The sequence below is a fragment of the Corapipo altera genome, unplaced genomic scaffold (assembly GCF_003945725.1).
Source record: "Corapipo altera isolate COAL_440 unplaced genomic scaffold, ASM394572v1 80, whole genome shotgun sequence".
Classification (NCBI taxonomy): Eukaryota; Metazoa; Chordata; class Aves; order Passeriformes; family Pipridae; genus Corapipo; species Corapipo altera.
Genome location: NW_020885025.1, coordinates 151,380 through 165,824, shown reverse-complemented (window position 1 = coordinate 165,824; position 14,445 = coordinate 151,380). Strand labels below are relative to the sequence as shown.

At 53.8% G+C, this 14,445-nt stretch overlaps 1 protein-coding gene across 1 annotated transcript in view; it reads right to left on the bottom strand.

The window, feature by feature from the left end:
• Nucleotides 1–14,445, bottom strand: part of IGSF21 (immunoglobin superfamily member 21) — a 40,757-nt gene that overhangs the window by 16,079 nt on the left and 10,233 nt on the right. Inside the window, exon 2 of the mRNA XM_027668069.1 lies at nucleotides 2,044–2,156. Coding sequence (XP_027523870.1) covers nucleotides 2,044–2,156 — 113 coding nt within the window. The remainder of the gene's footprint in view (nucleotides 1–2,043; nucleotides 2,157–14,445) is intronic.

Sequence of the window (14,445 nt, the reverse complement as noted above, 5' to 3'; positions counted from 1 at the left end):
ATAGATGCACTCCATAGGTTATGGATGTATCCCCTGGGTTATGGATCTATCCCCTGGGTTATGGATGCACTCCATAGGTTATGGATCCATCCCATGGGATATGCCCCCCCCTCTGTCCCCCCAAACCGATTCCATTGACTTTGCTCCCCCACTCTCCCCCTTTCCCCTCCACACCCGCTATCACCCCTGGGGCAGCTCTGTGTCCTTAAACCCCAAGGAGCTCTCTCTGCTCCCTGTCCAGCAAACCAAGGGACAGAGGAGCCCCAGGAGACCCCACATCCCCTTTCCACTGCTCTGGGGCCACATCCCCAGGATTTCCAGGTGGTATAAACACAACTGTGCAGCCCCAGCAGGTCCAACCTGGCTCACCCAACCCCATCCATCACCTCCCGCCCGAGGGAGTGGACACGGGGGGTCTGGGCAGCTGCAACACTCCGGGAGTGGGACAAAATGTGGGGGAAAAAAAGCTTAAAATCGGGAAGGAATTTGGCAAATCCTGAGATGCTCCGTGAAAAACCCAACTTTCAAATGCAGGAACCTCCCTGGGAAAGGAGAAAAAGGGAATGGGGGAGGGGGGTAAAAAAGCTGGAAGAGAGGGGGATTTGTGGTGATAAAAATAAAAGCTGGGTTATTTTTTCCCTCTCCGTTCTCTCCGTGGTTTATTCTCTCCGAGCATAATTTGCTCGGCCACCCCGGTGCATCATCCTCTCGCTGAGGGCTCCAGCATCCCTCCTCACAGGGGGGATTATGCAAATCCACCCCAGCTCCCGAGAAAGTGGGTTAATCCAATATTACTGAGTGGAAAAGGGAAGGAAAAACCTGGTGGAGATGGCAGAGCCAGCAGAAAAGGCCTCCTCCCCAAAGCGCTGGGGAGACAAAGCCAATTCCACCCTGCAATTCAGGGGCTGGGGCAGGGTTTGGATTAGATTATTAAATTTGTCTGCTTGAATCCCCTGTACCCCTTTTAGGTGTACCCCTAAATGTTATATGTGTCTACACACATTTATTTATAGCAAAAAGCATCCAGGGTTTGATGGAATATTCCTGTGCACACATCACACTCCAGCAAGTGAATATATTTCAGTCCAGAGAGCACCTTCTCCTATTTATAAACCTGCCTGGATGTGAAGAGGAGCTTTAAGACAGAGATTCTCCTTGTTCAGGGAGCAGAAACACGAGGGTAAATCCAAAAAAAAATGCTCCCAGGTGAAAGGCAGTTACTCCATGTGATGCCACCGGCACCATTTGCCCTTTCTTTGCCTCCTCCATGAGCAAAGAGCTCTGTTTCCATCCTGGAAAACTTCAGGTTTGCTCTGATCAAACCACCGCAGGGGTTTTATTTGTGTTTGGCAGCTTATGCTGAAATTTCCTGGAGAAAGCCAAAAATGTTGCTCTGGATTGTTACATTCGAGGTTGGATCAGGGCTCGGTGCAGATGGGAGTGAAGCTGGAAGGGGGGAAAGCCACAGCCCCAAATCCCTCCTCCCCAGAAGAAATCAGAGGCTCTAAGTCTTGTTTCCCTCCAGATCAACAGCCCAAATCTGCAAATATTCTGGGGACAGGGAAAGGTTTTGTGAGAGCCCAACATGACGAGCCCAACACTGCTCCCCGAGCCCCCGACACCCCCAGTTTTGCCAAATTCCCCCCCTCTTTTTTGCATCATTTCACACCCAACACAAAAATCCTCTTTGCAGAGCGGGGCCGACCTCGACCCCAAATCCCAACCAGCTCCAACCCTCAGTACAACCCCCAGCACCAAACCGAGCCTGCCAACCCCAAATCCACCTGGAAAGCATAACAAAACGCCTGGAAAATGCCTCCTGGAGCTCTCAAAGGAGATCACAAAGCCATTTGACATCTCTCCCCACCCAGGTTTTGAAAGGTCAGCCTGCCTGGCTCCTTCCCGGAATCGATTCCCATCAGCCAGAGCTCTGCCTTTCCCTCCACCATCCGGCCTTGACCTTCTGTTCCACAGGAGCAGAGCAACCTGGTGTCCTCCTGCTCCTGTCCCCAGGGGCAGGACAGAGGTTCCAGTGCCACTCACCCGGTACCAGACGATCTCCCGCATCTTCCCGTCCGTCTTGAAGTTGCATTTCAGGGTCACGGCGTCTCCCACCACCACGGGCGGCAGCGGCTCGATGCTCACGGTCAGGTAGGCTGGGAGAGGGAGGAGAGAGGGAGGAAAGGAGAGTTGAGCTCTGGGGAAGTTTGGAGCAGGGTTTAAAACGCTGTCCCTGGATGGTTTCACTGGTTAGCGGCCACAGGGAGCAAACGCTGTGTCCCACGGAGGGAGGGATGACGCCTGGAAGAGCCCACCTGGGTGGTACTTGGCCCCTCCCAGTGGAGAATTTTGGCTGCTCCCAATGCAGCAAAAAAGTCTAAATTGAAGAAAACCCTTCCCGAATTTAGGAAAATCCCACCAAACCCCCTCCCACCCTGCAGACTGCAGCCCATCCTTCCTGTGAATTTATTGGCTTTGACTTGACCTTCACCATCCTTTGCCCCACTTTGGTTCTCCCCCCATTCCAGACCAGGTTCCCCTGCCCTGGGCTTGCTTTAAAATCTCTAAATTACTCATTCCTTATGGGAATGGATCCAACAGATTAATCAGAGCATGCACAAAGCCCAACCTGTGTTTTTACAGCCCGGCCTTGGCCGGGAGCCTGCTCCTTCCCCGTGTCCCTCCGGCTGGATGCCGGATCTGTCCTTGGAAAATGAGAGCACGGGCGGCTCCGTCTGGCACTTTTCTCCCTCTTTCCCCTCGATTTGCTGCAAAACTATTGCAGGAGCACAGAGCAGCCAGGGTCAGGAGGGCAGGCAATTGCACTCCTATTTTATTTTCCTCTCTTTCCTCCGTCTGTTGGGAGATGACAGATTGAGAGCCCGGCAGAGCGGAGCCTTTCTTCAGCATCCTCACCCTGATCGCACCCGTTTAACCCCATCGGCAACTAGGACACCCCAAAAGAACCCCTCACCCCCTGCCAGAATCCAGGGGGTTTAGTTAGTGCTTGCACTGGGTGGAAAAACCTGACAGAAAAAGTCTGGAAAACAGGAGCAGGTTTAGAAGCAGGGCTGCAGAACCGGAGACTCCTTGGAAGGAGATGCCCTGGAGGAGGTGAAGGTGATTGTCTGTGTCCCCCAGCCGGTGTTTCCAGGCTCAGCATCACTTGTAAAACAACTTGTCGCTGTTTTTGCTATAAATCCCAGCCACGACCTGCGGGAGAACACGCTCCACTCCCACGTGCCTGCTGCACCAGCACGGCAGCGTGGCCTGGCATACTGAGCACGGGGCTCTCAGGCTGAAGAAACCCTTTTTGTGCTGCTTTTTGGGGGGTTACAGCAGCAGCCTTGCTGCTGCAGTCAACTGGAAGAGAGGAAATTTAGATAAAAAGTGGATTTCTGTATGTTTTTGGAGGGGTTTTGGAGCATTGCACAGCAGGTGCAGCCACGAGGGGTAAATCAAGGGCTCTTTGCAGCCCTGAATTGATGCACAGGAAGATGGAGTTTAATGTTTCAGCCTGGAATCCCAACCTCGTTGCTGAGAGTGACCCAAATCCTCGCCAGCATCCCTGTTCATCCAGAGCCAGCATCTTTCCAGCCTCTCCCTTCGCCTGGACAGAGTTTATTTTAGCTTGCTAAAGCAGGGATTAATTCCTTGCGATTGCCAATGCAGGACAAGGTCCCCTCGAATTCGGGGCTTTGCAGATAGAAAGGGGCAGTGATGGGAGAGGCAGCAGGAGGAGGAGGCAGCAGGAGGAGGAGGAGGAGGAAGGATGGGAGGAAGGTCAACCGAGGTCTCGCAGGGACTGCCCCGGTTCCCCTCGCTTCGCTTTTGACATTTCCAGGAGCAAGAGGAGCAACAGGCACGAAGGGAAGGGAGGGGCATGAGCGAACGTTTGGCAGCTCGGTGGCATCTGCCCGAAGGAAATGGGGGGTGGATTCGTGCCGGGGACGGAGCCTCCCCGCGTGTGGAAGGGCTCAGGCTCTCCATGAGGCAGCGCTGGAGCCTCGGGCGGGATTCCATCCCCTCCTGCCCCCGGCGCGGATCAGCGCGATTACACAAAGCCGGCGGCAGAACCGACGGTGACAAAGCCGGAGCTAAGATCGAGTTTCCCCTCGTGCCCAGGAGATATCGAAACACAGGAGTTCTTGGCTCATAAGTGCAGCATCTCCAGATGGTTTTCCAGCCCTCTTCCCGTGGTGCTGCCTTGCATTCCCGTGCCCTGCAATGGGAGGGGGAAGCATCCCCAGTCCCAGCCCAGCCAAGGTTTTGGGGGGTGCTTAGAATGTCTTCTGAGGGTTGGTGGCTTTTTTAAGTCAAAACTAATCAAGCTTGGGGTGGCCCCAGCCACTCACCCAAATGCATCAGCCCAAGCATTTATCCAAGGAAATCCCCCTGCAAACACATTTCCAACCTGCAACTTCTGAATGGCTAAAAATACCCAAAATGGGCTTCCTGCTGGCCCTGCTCTCCCCAGGTGCTGCAAAACCACTTTGAGATGCCAATGGCAGCAGCTTCTGCCTCTACTCCTGGTAATCCAGGCCTGGCTGTCCTTAAATTTGGACATTTGTTCCTTAAAAATATGAGGGTGTAACCACAGGATGCTCCTGCACTTCTCCTGAGGAGATCCTGAGTGGAAAGGACAAAGCTCTGGAGCTCTGTGATTTATTGCGCCGGTGCCAGGGGATGGGGATCCCACGGAGGGTTGATGGTGGAGCCCCAGCTGTGCCTGGAGGGGGAGGGAAGGTGAAAATCCAAATGCTCAAAGAGCATCACTGCTCAAATTCAAAGCAAAATAACCTCAGAAGACATGGAAACGAAGGAGGCAAGAGCGGGAGGGAGAGCAGAGAGAAACAGATGCACTATCCCCACAGGAACCAGCCCCCAAAATGCTAAGGATGTGTGGAGGGGAGGGCGAAAAGCAGGGAAAACAAAGTCAGGCACTGGAAAATAAAGCAGGAATCCAGATGGAGCCGTCCAGAACCTGCTGTTTTGCTGTGGCTGATGCACAAATCTCATCCCTCATCCTCCCCTTCCCTTTGCTTCCCGACAGCACACAACTGCCAAGTGTCACCGCTCCTCAAAATCCACACTTTGGGCCCTTTCTTTGGATTTACTGGGGAGAAGAAACCAGCAGTGACAGGTCTTGCTGAATTTTAAGAACTATTTAAAAAGGGCTGAGCAACGGATTTGCTCCAAAGGAGGAGCCTGTCCCAAATTCTCCATCATCCTTTGCGTTATCAGCATCCCAAAGGCAGCTCTGAACCCTGAGGCTCCTCTCCTTCCCCTTTGCTCTTTTAAATAAGACATATTTTATAGTGAAAGCTGTGCCGGGCCACCCTCTGATTAGATTCAGACCTATGGAAATTCATCCCTCTGATTAGATCGCATCCCTGGGGAGAAAAGAGTATTTTTGCTCGGGAGCTGTGGGAATTCTTGCGACATCCAGTTTAAGAGGGATAAAAAAAAAAGGGAGGGGGGGAGAGGGGGAAGGGACAGATAAATGAAATGTCCTTTTAAATCAGGACTGACACATTAATAAAAGGAGCACATTGTAACATGCTCAGTGCTTTCAATTACAAAATAGCTCCAAGGGAAGAGGCAGGTTTCACTCCGGCCGGGAAGGGGAGGATGAGGCCAGATGCTTCCAGCCCCACTTCTGCCCAGTGTCAGCCTCCCATCAGAGATTTTGGCACACAGCAGCAGCCAGGCACCCCATGGGGATCTCGAGGGATGGAGCACACGTGGCTGAACCCCCCTGGCTGAGGTCCCTGTCCTGCTGAGGAGGGGGTGGGGGGTGCTGGGAGCCCCCCAAGCCCAGCCCACGCAGTACCCCCTGGGTGCCCCGGGAGGCCTCAGGATGATGGAGCCTTTCAGTGCATCCCAGCACCACAAAACAACCCCTCCCCATCTTCCCACGCCCTTGAAATCCTCTAACATTCATCAAAATTGAAGATTTGTTTGTTGTTATCGATTGGTGCTTCCATTCCCTGATTTCTACCCTCCCAGTGCTTCCCAAAAAACCTATTTCTCACCTCCCAGTCCTTCCCCAAAAGCTATTTCTCATCTCCCAGCGCTTCCCAAAAAGCTGACTTCAAACTGATCATAGAATCATGGGATGGTTTGGGTTGGAAGGGACCTTAAAGCCTATTCAGTGCCACCTCCTGCCATGGGCAGGGACAACTTCCACTGGCCCAGGCTGCTCCAAGTTCCGTCCAACCTGGCCTTGAACACTTCCAGGGATGGGGCAGCCACCAGCTGCTGATGGACTTCACCCCTCTGGGACACGACCCCAAGCATTTCCGTGGGCCGGTGCCTCGGGATGGAGCTGGAGGAGGAGACGCAGCTGCCCCATCCAGCCCCTCCCCGTCCCCGCCAGTCTTCAGGTGCCGCCGCGCCCCCTCGGCGGAGGCGACAGGCGAGGGAATATTAACAGCTCATCATTTTAATCAGCCGGTGATTAGCGGGGCTTAGCCATAATTCACACCGACCGGGGCCAGCGCGGGATGCGGATACAGGGAGGGAATGGGAAAGCAGGGACCAGGATCCCTGAATCGGCACAGGACTGATCTTCATCCTTTCCCAGGATCTGAGGAGAGAATGAGACGTTTCGCCACTTGCAGAAGCGCCAGATGGGATAGAAAGGGGGGGGGAACACCCGCGAAAGGCTGGGAGCGATCCTGCTCCGCGTTCCCGACCGAGGAATGACGGCTGGCACGAGGGGCGAGCGGTGGCACGGCAGGGTCAGGGCTGTCACCCCCCCGCGCGGGCTGAGCAGCGTTCCCCAAACACGCTCTGACTGGCGGCACTTTGCAACATCTTGTTCATTAAAGATTAAACACCAGCAGTTGCTCCCGTTCCTGGGAGTGCAGCAAATACCTTCCCTCTCCCTCCCCAGCTCGGCTGATGCTTTATTTATGACATTCCAGGACCATTTACAATTATAATACGTTGCTGCCTCTCCTTGTTAGCCCAGGAGGGCTCCAAGAGACGAGAACCGGCGAAGGAGTCGCATCTGGCCCCGTCCAGAGTGGACAAATTTTGCTGAATCTTGAGCTTCTCCTCGAAAGCTGCTGTACGGGGGGGGGGGGGGGGTGGTGTTATTTTTTATTTAAACAGAGGAATAAGTGGTTTAACACAGGTCCAGCAACCGAAGTGGAATGGGATGTGACACGTGGGCTCGGCATCGCGCTTCCAAAGGAGATGGTCCTTTTGAGAGGGGAAAAAATGGGTTGGAGGATCCTGTTGGAGTTTATAAATCCATTAACTGCTTGAGTTTTCCTTGAATATTGAGCTTTTCCTCCAAAAAACCCTGAAAACTGAGCATCAGCAGGGCTAAACATCCCCAAAGTCACCACTGCCCTCCCAAAAATCGCGTTGGCTTTGGCAAAATGGGTTTATTTCATAAAATAAACCCATGAAATTGGTCATCCCCCACCATGAGGAAGAGCCCTGCTGGCAGAGAGCAAATTGTATTAATACTGTGTAAATAGGATATTAACAGGCCGACCAAACAATTAAGAGCCCGTAATTAAAATTCATCTTCCTTCACACCATGGCATATTAAAGTACAAACATTTAATTAGATGCCTCTTACCTCATTCATTTGCATAAGTGGGAGGAAACAATTTGCAGCTGGATCTCTAATCATCCTTTATGGGGGAGCTGCTGGACCGAAGCAGCCCCTAAACCCTGCGGGATGGCGGAGCCAGGGGGAGGACATGTGGGATGTACAGGGAGGGGGGGCAGAACATGCTTGGGCCTGTTTTTCTCCACCTAATCGGATGCAACGGGGGCCCTGACCCTGCCAGATCCTGTGGATGGATCTGGTGTCTCGTTAGCTCTTTGGAATGTAAATCAATAATCTGGATCAATGCATCGATTGAGAGGGGCCAAGTTGGCCTTTCACCCCTTTTAAATGAAGATTAAGTGAGCAGAGCACTCCATTAGGGTGCTGGGGACAGCCAGGGCCCCGGGGGGGCAGTTCACACTCCAAATGGGTCAGGACTGGTACATCACATTTTATCACCATCCAAAGGTGGGTTTTTTACCCAGGGAAGCCGTGGCTGCCCCATCCCTGGAAGTGTTCCAGGCCAGGCTGGATGTGTTTCTGAGCCTGGCCTAGTGGGAGGTGTCCCTGCCCCCAGCAGGAGGTGGAAGGAGATGGTCTTTGACATCCCTTCCCAACCATCCCATGACTCTGTGACCTCTATAACGTGTAACCCAGAAAACCAAACCCAGCTCCCAGAGCTGCTGCCAAAACCCGCCTGAGATGGGACTTCTGAACACGACCCACACTTTCCTTCTTCCCTGAAGTCCTGGATTCCTCCCAGGACAAATATCCCATTCAAAAAGGAAAAGAACTGACACCCAATTTGGTGTCGAGCCCAAGGTCACTTGTGTGCATGGAGAGCGTCTTCAATGCTGAGCAACCACAGAAGGGCTTCCCAAAGGGTCGTGTCCACAGATCTTAAGGAAAAATCAATTTTCAGAGGAGTTTTCTCCTCATTATGAGCACCATAGTCATTTTTATGTCCTTCAGGGCCGAGGCTGGCTCTTCCCAGCACCGAGAGCTCAGCCAGGGAACGGGGCAGTGACACCAAAGGCAGCAGAGAAACAAAGAGAGAGCTCAAAATGGGTCATGCTGGGCTGAAACAACGTTCAAATGCTGTGGCTCAGTGGGGTTTTCATCCACATCAGCACAGCCTTGGCATGATAAATGCCCTCAGACACAGTAAGGGACAGTTTGGGCCACTTTGGGTGTGTAAATACCAGGATTTGGGTCACAGAATCCCAGAATATGCTGAGCTGGAAGGGCCCCACAAGGATCATCCAGTCCAACCCTCAGCCCTGCATGGGACCATCCCCAGAGTCACATCCTGAGCCTGAGGATCATCCAAACCCTCCTGGAGCTCTGGCAGCCTTGGTGCTGTGCCCACTGCCCTGGGGAGCCTGGGCAGTGCCCAACCAGCCTCTGGGGGAAGAACCTTGTCCTGGGATCCCACCTGACCCTGCCCTGCCACAGCTCCAGCCATTCCCTGGGTGGTGTCCCTGGTGCCCACAGAGACCAGTGGGAGCCTCAGGATGCTACAGTGTCCTTCCCTCTCTCCAACACCCATCTCCTGCCTCTGCTCCGTCTGCTCCTTCCCACATTTCCACCTTCCCCTCTCCGGTTTCCTGCTCTCAACTCCCTGAGCACCAGCTCTCTCCATCACAGAGTGCCGGCCCATAAATCCCGTGCAAACACCACTTTTCCCGAGCTCGCCGCCACCTTCAGAGCGTGTCTCCCGACAAACAATTCCACGTGGGATGGATCCACCCGCAGCAGTCCCGTGGCTCAGGCAGGGACCGAAACAAACCCTCTGGAGTGTCTTCATCGCTCTCCCTGCGCAGAGGCTGTTCCAGCTCACCGGAGCACGGGATGAGGAGCCCGTTCCTGCCTCGGCCTCTCTCGCTCCCAGCGTCGAGTCGGTGCTTGTACTACAGCTCCGGCCCCAGATCCCGGGAAACTGCTCATTCCCGTAAAAAGATGGATGTTCTGAGGTGAAACAGTCCGAGTGTTGGGCTGGAGGAAGCCAATGTCCTGTGGCAAACACCCGGGGTGACCTTGGAGTCGTCATTTGGAGGCTCAATGGGTCCCTCAACCCAAAAATCAGGGAGTTTTCCCTTTTTTTTGGATTTCCCTGAGAGTGACTCAGAGACGCCACGTCGGGGGTGTAAATCCTGACGTGGGGAAGCCCAGGGTCACATCCTGCCCCCCCGAGAGCTGCTGGGAACTCAAACCCAGTGACTGCAAAATGAGAGACACAGGGGAAGGGATGGTTTGGGGGTGGATGCAAGAGAATAGAGGTTTGGAGGGAAGCAACAGCCACTGAAGAACTGGGAGCAGCAGGATTTCGGAGGTGCCTTGCTGGGATGGATGGGAAATAGCTTCCATTTGGGTAATATTTCAACCCCTCAGTGCTGCAGACTGACCCCTAAAATGGGATTTATCTCTGTGCAAACACAGAAAGAAGGACCAGAGAGCCAACTAGGGACAGAAACCAGATGGGAACCACCCACCCAATCCCAAAACTCATTACATCAACCCGGGAAAAGAGCAGTTGGGTAATATTTCAACCCCCCCAAGGCTGAAGTCTGACCCCTAGAATGGGATTTATCTCAGGGAAAACACATGAAGAAGGACCAGAGACCCAACCAGGACCAAGAGCCATTTGGGAACCACCCACCCAGCCCCCCAGCTCCTTAAATGAGGCCCCTGGAAGAGCCAGGAGCGGGATGAAGATGGATCTCCCACCCCACCCCGATTATCAGCGGGGCTGTGCTCGCTGCATTGATAAGTCTTGGTGATATATTGAATTTTATTAGCTGCCACCAGACCCCCCTGCACAGGCTGGGAAGCCACAACCATAAATTAGAGCTGGAACATTTATCTCCCGCCATCCTGCGGGCGGGGAGGATGTTTAGCAGCATTTACTGGAGCGCAGTAAAGTTTTATTTATAATTTCTCTCCCCCCCAACTCAGCGTTAGGATGTGCAACTCCATCTTCTAATGACGCTGGCGGGGGGGGAGGTAATATTTTATTCCCCCATCTTCACCCTACTGATGTTGCCATTAAAACATAATGTTCAACGTGCCGCCGACGCACCTGACGGGGCTTCACAGCTGCCAGAATTGGTGGCTGCCACCAGGGATGGGTCACTGAGTCTGGGTTTGGGGAAGAGGAGGATGTTTGTCATCACTGCCTTGCTCATTTGTCTTGTTTGTTTAATCCCATTTCCAGGTTATTTAAGGAATTTGCCAACATTTTTGTTGGAGTTCGATCGTTTTTGGCGTTTTCAGAGCCCTCAACGACGTCTCCTCCCCGAAGAGGTGGGAAAGCGAGTCCAGCAGAGCCGAATTCCCTCAAAACCCCGTGGCATCACTGGTTTGGAGCAATGGCTTTGCTGGCACCTCTTCCCAGCTGGCAGAGCAGCTGCTGGAGCCAAAGCAGAGCCCGGGATGAGTCGGGGTCAGCGGGGTTTCTAAATGGAGACCGTGCTCTTCATTTGCATCTCTGCATATATGCAAATGAGGGCTGATTGCCTGCGGCACAGGCTGCCAATGGAAACCCCCCCAGCAGCTGTTTAGGGCAGAGTCCTCCCAACCAGTTGCGCCCCAATTTTGTTCCCATTCCACGACCTAAAGCACACGGGGTTTGGCCAAGGGGAGGCACAAAAGGTGGGAGATGCCACAATCCCCCGCCCTGTACACCAGCTCTGCCAGCACATCCCTCTCCTCTCATCCCAACCTTTCCAGCTAAGCAGACCTGGTTCCTGTAGGATTTCTCACTCTCCTGGGGTTTCCACATCAGTTGGATTTTCCTTACAGTTTTCCACCCAAAAACGCTGCCACTCCCCAGCCTCAACTGCAGAGCGTTGAATCCCTTCCATGTGCCACCCCTGCTGAGAATTCCCCAGTGAGGATTCCCTTCTCCTTTTTCTACCTCCTTGCAGATCCCAATTAACCTTGAGAACTGTTCCAAAAATCCCAATTTTCTCTTCTTTTATCCCATTGTTGCTTTACCCACTCTCCTACCATGGGTCACTCTCCAAGCACAGCCATGGCACATAGTTATTTCCATGGATTCTCATCTTTCTCCAACAGATCCCGAGCTCACCACAGCAGGAATTTTCTTACAATCCCACTCTTGCAGAGCAGGAGTGATCTCCAGCCGCCCAATCCAATTCTGGCCTCCGGAGCGGGGCAGCATTCCCCAAAATCCATCTGATAGAGCCTGGTGCCTCCTACACACCTGGACACAACATGGGATAATGCTCCGAGCTGGGATATCCAGGTGTCCTACAAGCTCAGCAGCCTCTCCAGGCTGGGGAAAGCTACAATTCCTCCTCCTCTGCTTTTTGCCTGTTTTAATCCAGCAGCATCCCGGGAGGGATGGGGACCAGGGGGGATCTGCTGAGCCCCACGTGCTGCCCAGGAAAGCCCCTCCAGGCACATGGGGGGTTAATCCAGACTTAGTGTGGCAGGAGAAGGAGAGGCTGGATCATAATCCCGAGCTGAAAAGGATTGGAAATGGGTTTCTTCCCCACACCAGCAAATTCCCAGACCCCCCTTTCCATCAGCAGGCTCAGCTTCCCACCCTGACACGGAGGAGATGGATCCTCCTGGCACGGATCCGCCCTGTGTTGACATCAGGGAGATTCAACATCTGGATGCTGCCCCTGAGCACAGGGGATTATGGAAAACCTCACCTGGGATTAGGGATCTTGTCTCCAGGCAGAGCCAAAAGCAAAGCTGAGCGAAAACCAGCCCGGAGGTGCCATTTGGGAGTAAAAAAGCAAATTATTGTCCCTGGCATGTCTTGTTAGAGCCCTAAAGCAATGCTGATGGATTGGATATGGGTGTGGAAACTCAAGAAAAAAAGATTCCAAACCCCTGGCAGAGTTTAAAGCACTTCTTGAGTGAATTTAGGAGGGACCTGCTGGAAGCAGCCGATGGTTCTGCCGCTGTTTTCCCTCCATCAGGATGAGGATTATGACACCAGCAGCCAATTATTTGAAGCCAGAGCTCATGGAGTTAATCTGGGCCGGAGCCTGATCCCAGCCAGGAGGAATTAGCAGAGCTGAAGGCAGCAGGGAACTGCTCCCCAGCCCGGGAAGTGTCCAAGGCCAGGCTGGACGGGGCTTGGAGTAGCCTGGGCTGGTGGAAGGTGTCCCTGCCCACGGCAGGGGGTGGGATGGGATGGGGTGGGATGGGATGGGATGGGATGGGGTGGGATGGGATGGGCTTTGAGGTTCCTTCCAGCCCCAACCATTCCATGGTTCCATGTCCTTTGGAGCTCTGTGCCTCAGTTTCCCCACTTGCAAGGAGCAAAACCTTTCACAGCCCATCCAAACCCCCTCCTGGAGCAGCAGTCAGGGGTTATTGGAGGAGCTGCTCCTCCAAAACCAACCTCAGGGATGAATGTTCCCACCTGAACCCCCACAGTCCTCCCCAAACCCCCTCTTCTTCCACATTCCTTGGGAGACCCACGGGCCTGGAAGGGGCAGGAGGGGGAAAAATAATGAATTTCAAGGAATTTGGGAGGATTTGGGTTTAGATGCCACCGTTGGGTTTCCCAGGGGGTTGAGTCCTGTAGGACACCCCAAGGCTTGGCCGTGCCCAGGTGGCCCAGGAGAAGCTGTGCCCCTGACCCAGTTGATGGATTTGCTGATTTCTCTCTCTATTTGCAGGAAATCCAATTAGCCCATATTTTTGATTGGTGACAAACGAGGCAGCCATCGATCCATCCCTTCCAGCTGAGAGGGATCCCTGCCCACCCCATCGATTCCCAACGCCGGGAACTGCGGAGGAATCATTATCAGTAATATTTGGGGGATTTTTTCCCATTTTCCTTCTGAGCTGCTTCTCCAAAGGCACAACCTCGGGCAGAGGAAGGGGGGAAATAAAACCTGGTGCTGGACAGAACTCCCAAGGGCTACAAAATCCACTTTGTTTTCGCAGTTTCGAGTGGGATGTGCAACTTTTTACCCCAAAAATGGCCTCGGGGGAGCCTGGGAAAGCCAGAGCAGCCTGTCACAGCAGGCAAAGCCCCCCTGCTCCTTTCCTCCGTCCCTGCAGAATCCTCTGTGCTCCCAGGAGGGGCATTCCAGGGGCAGCTGGAGTCTCCTACTGGGTTTATGTGGGGGTAGGGGAGGGAGGGAGGGACAGAGGAAGGAAAGGGTGAGGAAGAGAGGGAGGGATGAAGGAAGGGAGGGAGCAACAGAAGGATGGGTGGGGGGAGGGATGGAGAGATGAAGGATGGGATGGAGGGTTGAAGGAAGGGTGGAAGGATGAATGGAGGGATGGAAGGAGGAAGGAAGGAAGGGATGAAGGAAGAGATGGAAAGGTGAATGAAGGGAGGGATGGAGGAAGGGATAGAAGGAGGGACGGGGAGAGTGATGGAGCAACACAAGGATGGGTGGGGGGAAGGAGGAAGGAATGAAGGGAAGGGGTGGAGGGATGGGGGGGATGGAAGGATGAAGGGAGAGGTGGAGGGGTGAAGGAAGGGAGGGATGAATGAAGGGAGGGATGGAGGAAGGGATAGAGGGAGGGATGAGGTAGAGAGCAACAGAAGGATGGGGGAGGGAGGGGAGGAGGAAGAGAGGGATGGGAAGAGGGAGAAGGGGATGGAGGGAGAAACTGAGGCCCGAGTGGAGGAAAGGATGGAGGAATGAAAGAAGGGATGGAGGGACAGACAGACAGGTGGGTTGATGGGACAGACACCTGCACAGCCTCCATTCCAACAGACACATCCCACTGGGAGTCCCAGCTCTGGGCTCCAGCACTGGCCCAGCCTCTCCTAGGCACTGGTCTGGCCAAGCGGGGGGAATGGCTGTATCCAAACTCTCCCATCTTCTGCATCCCAAACTCTCCCATCTCCTGCATCCCAAACTCTCCCATCT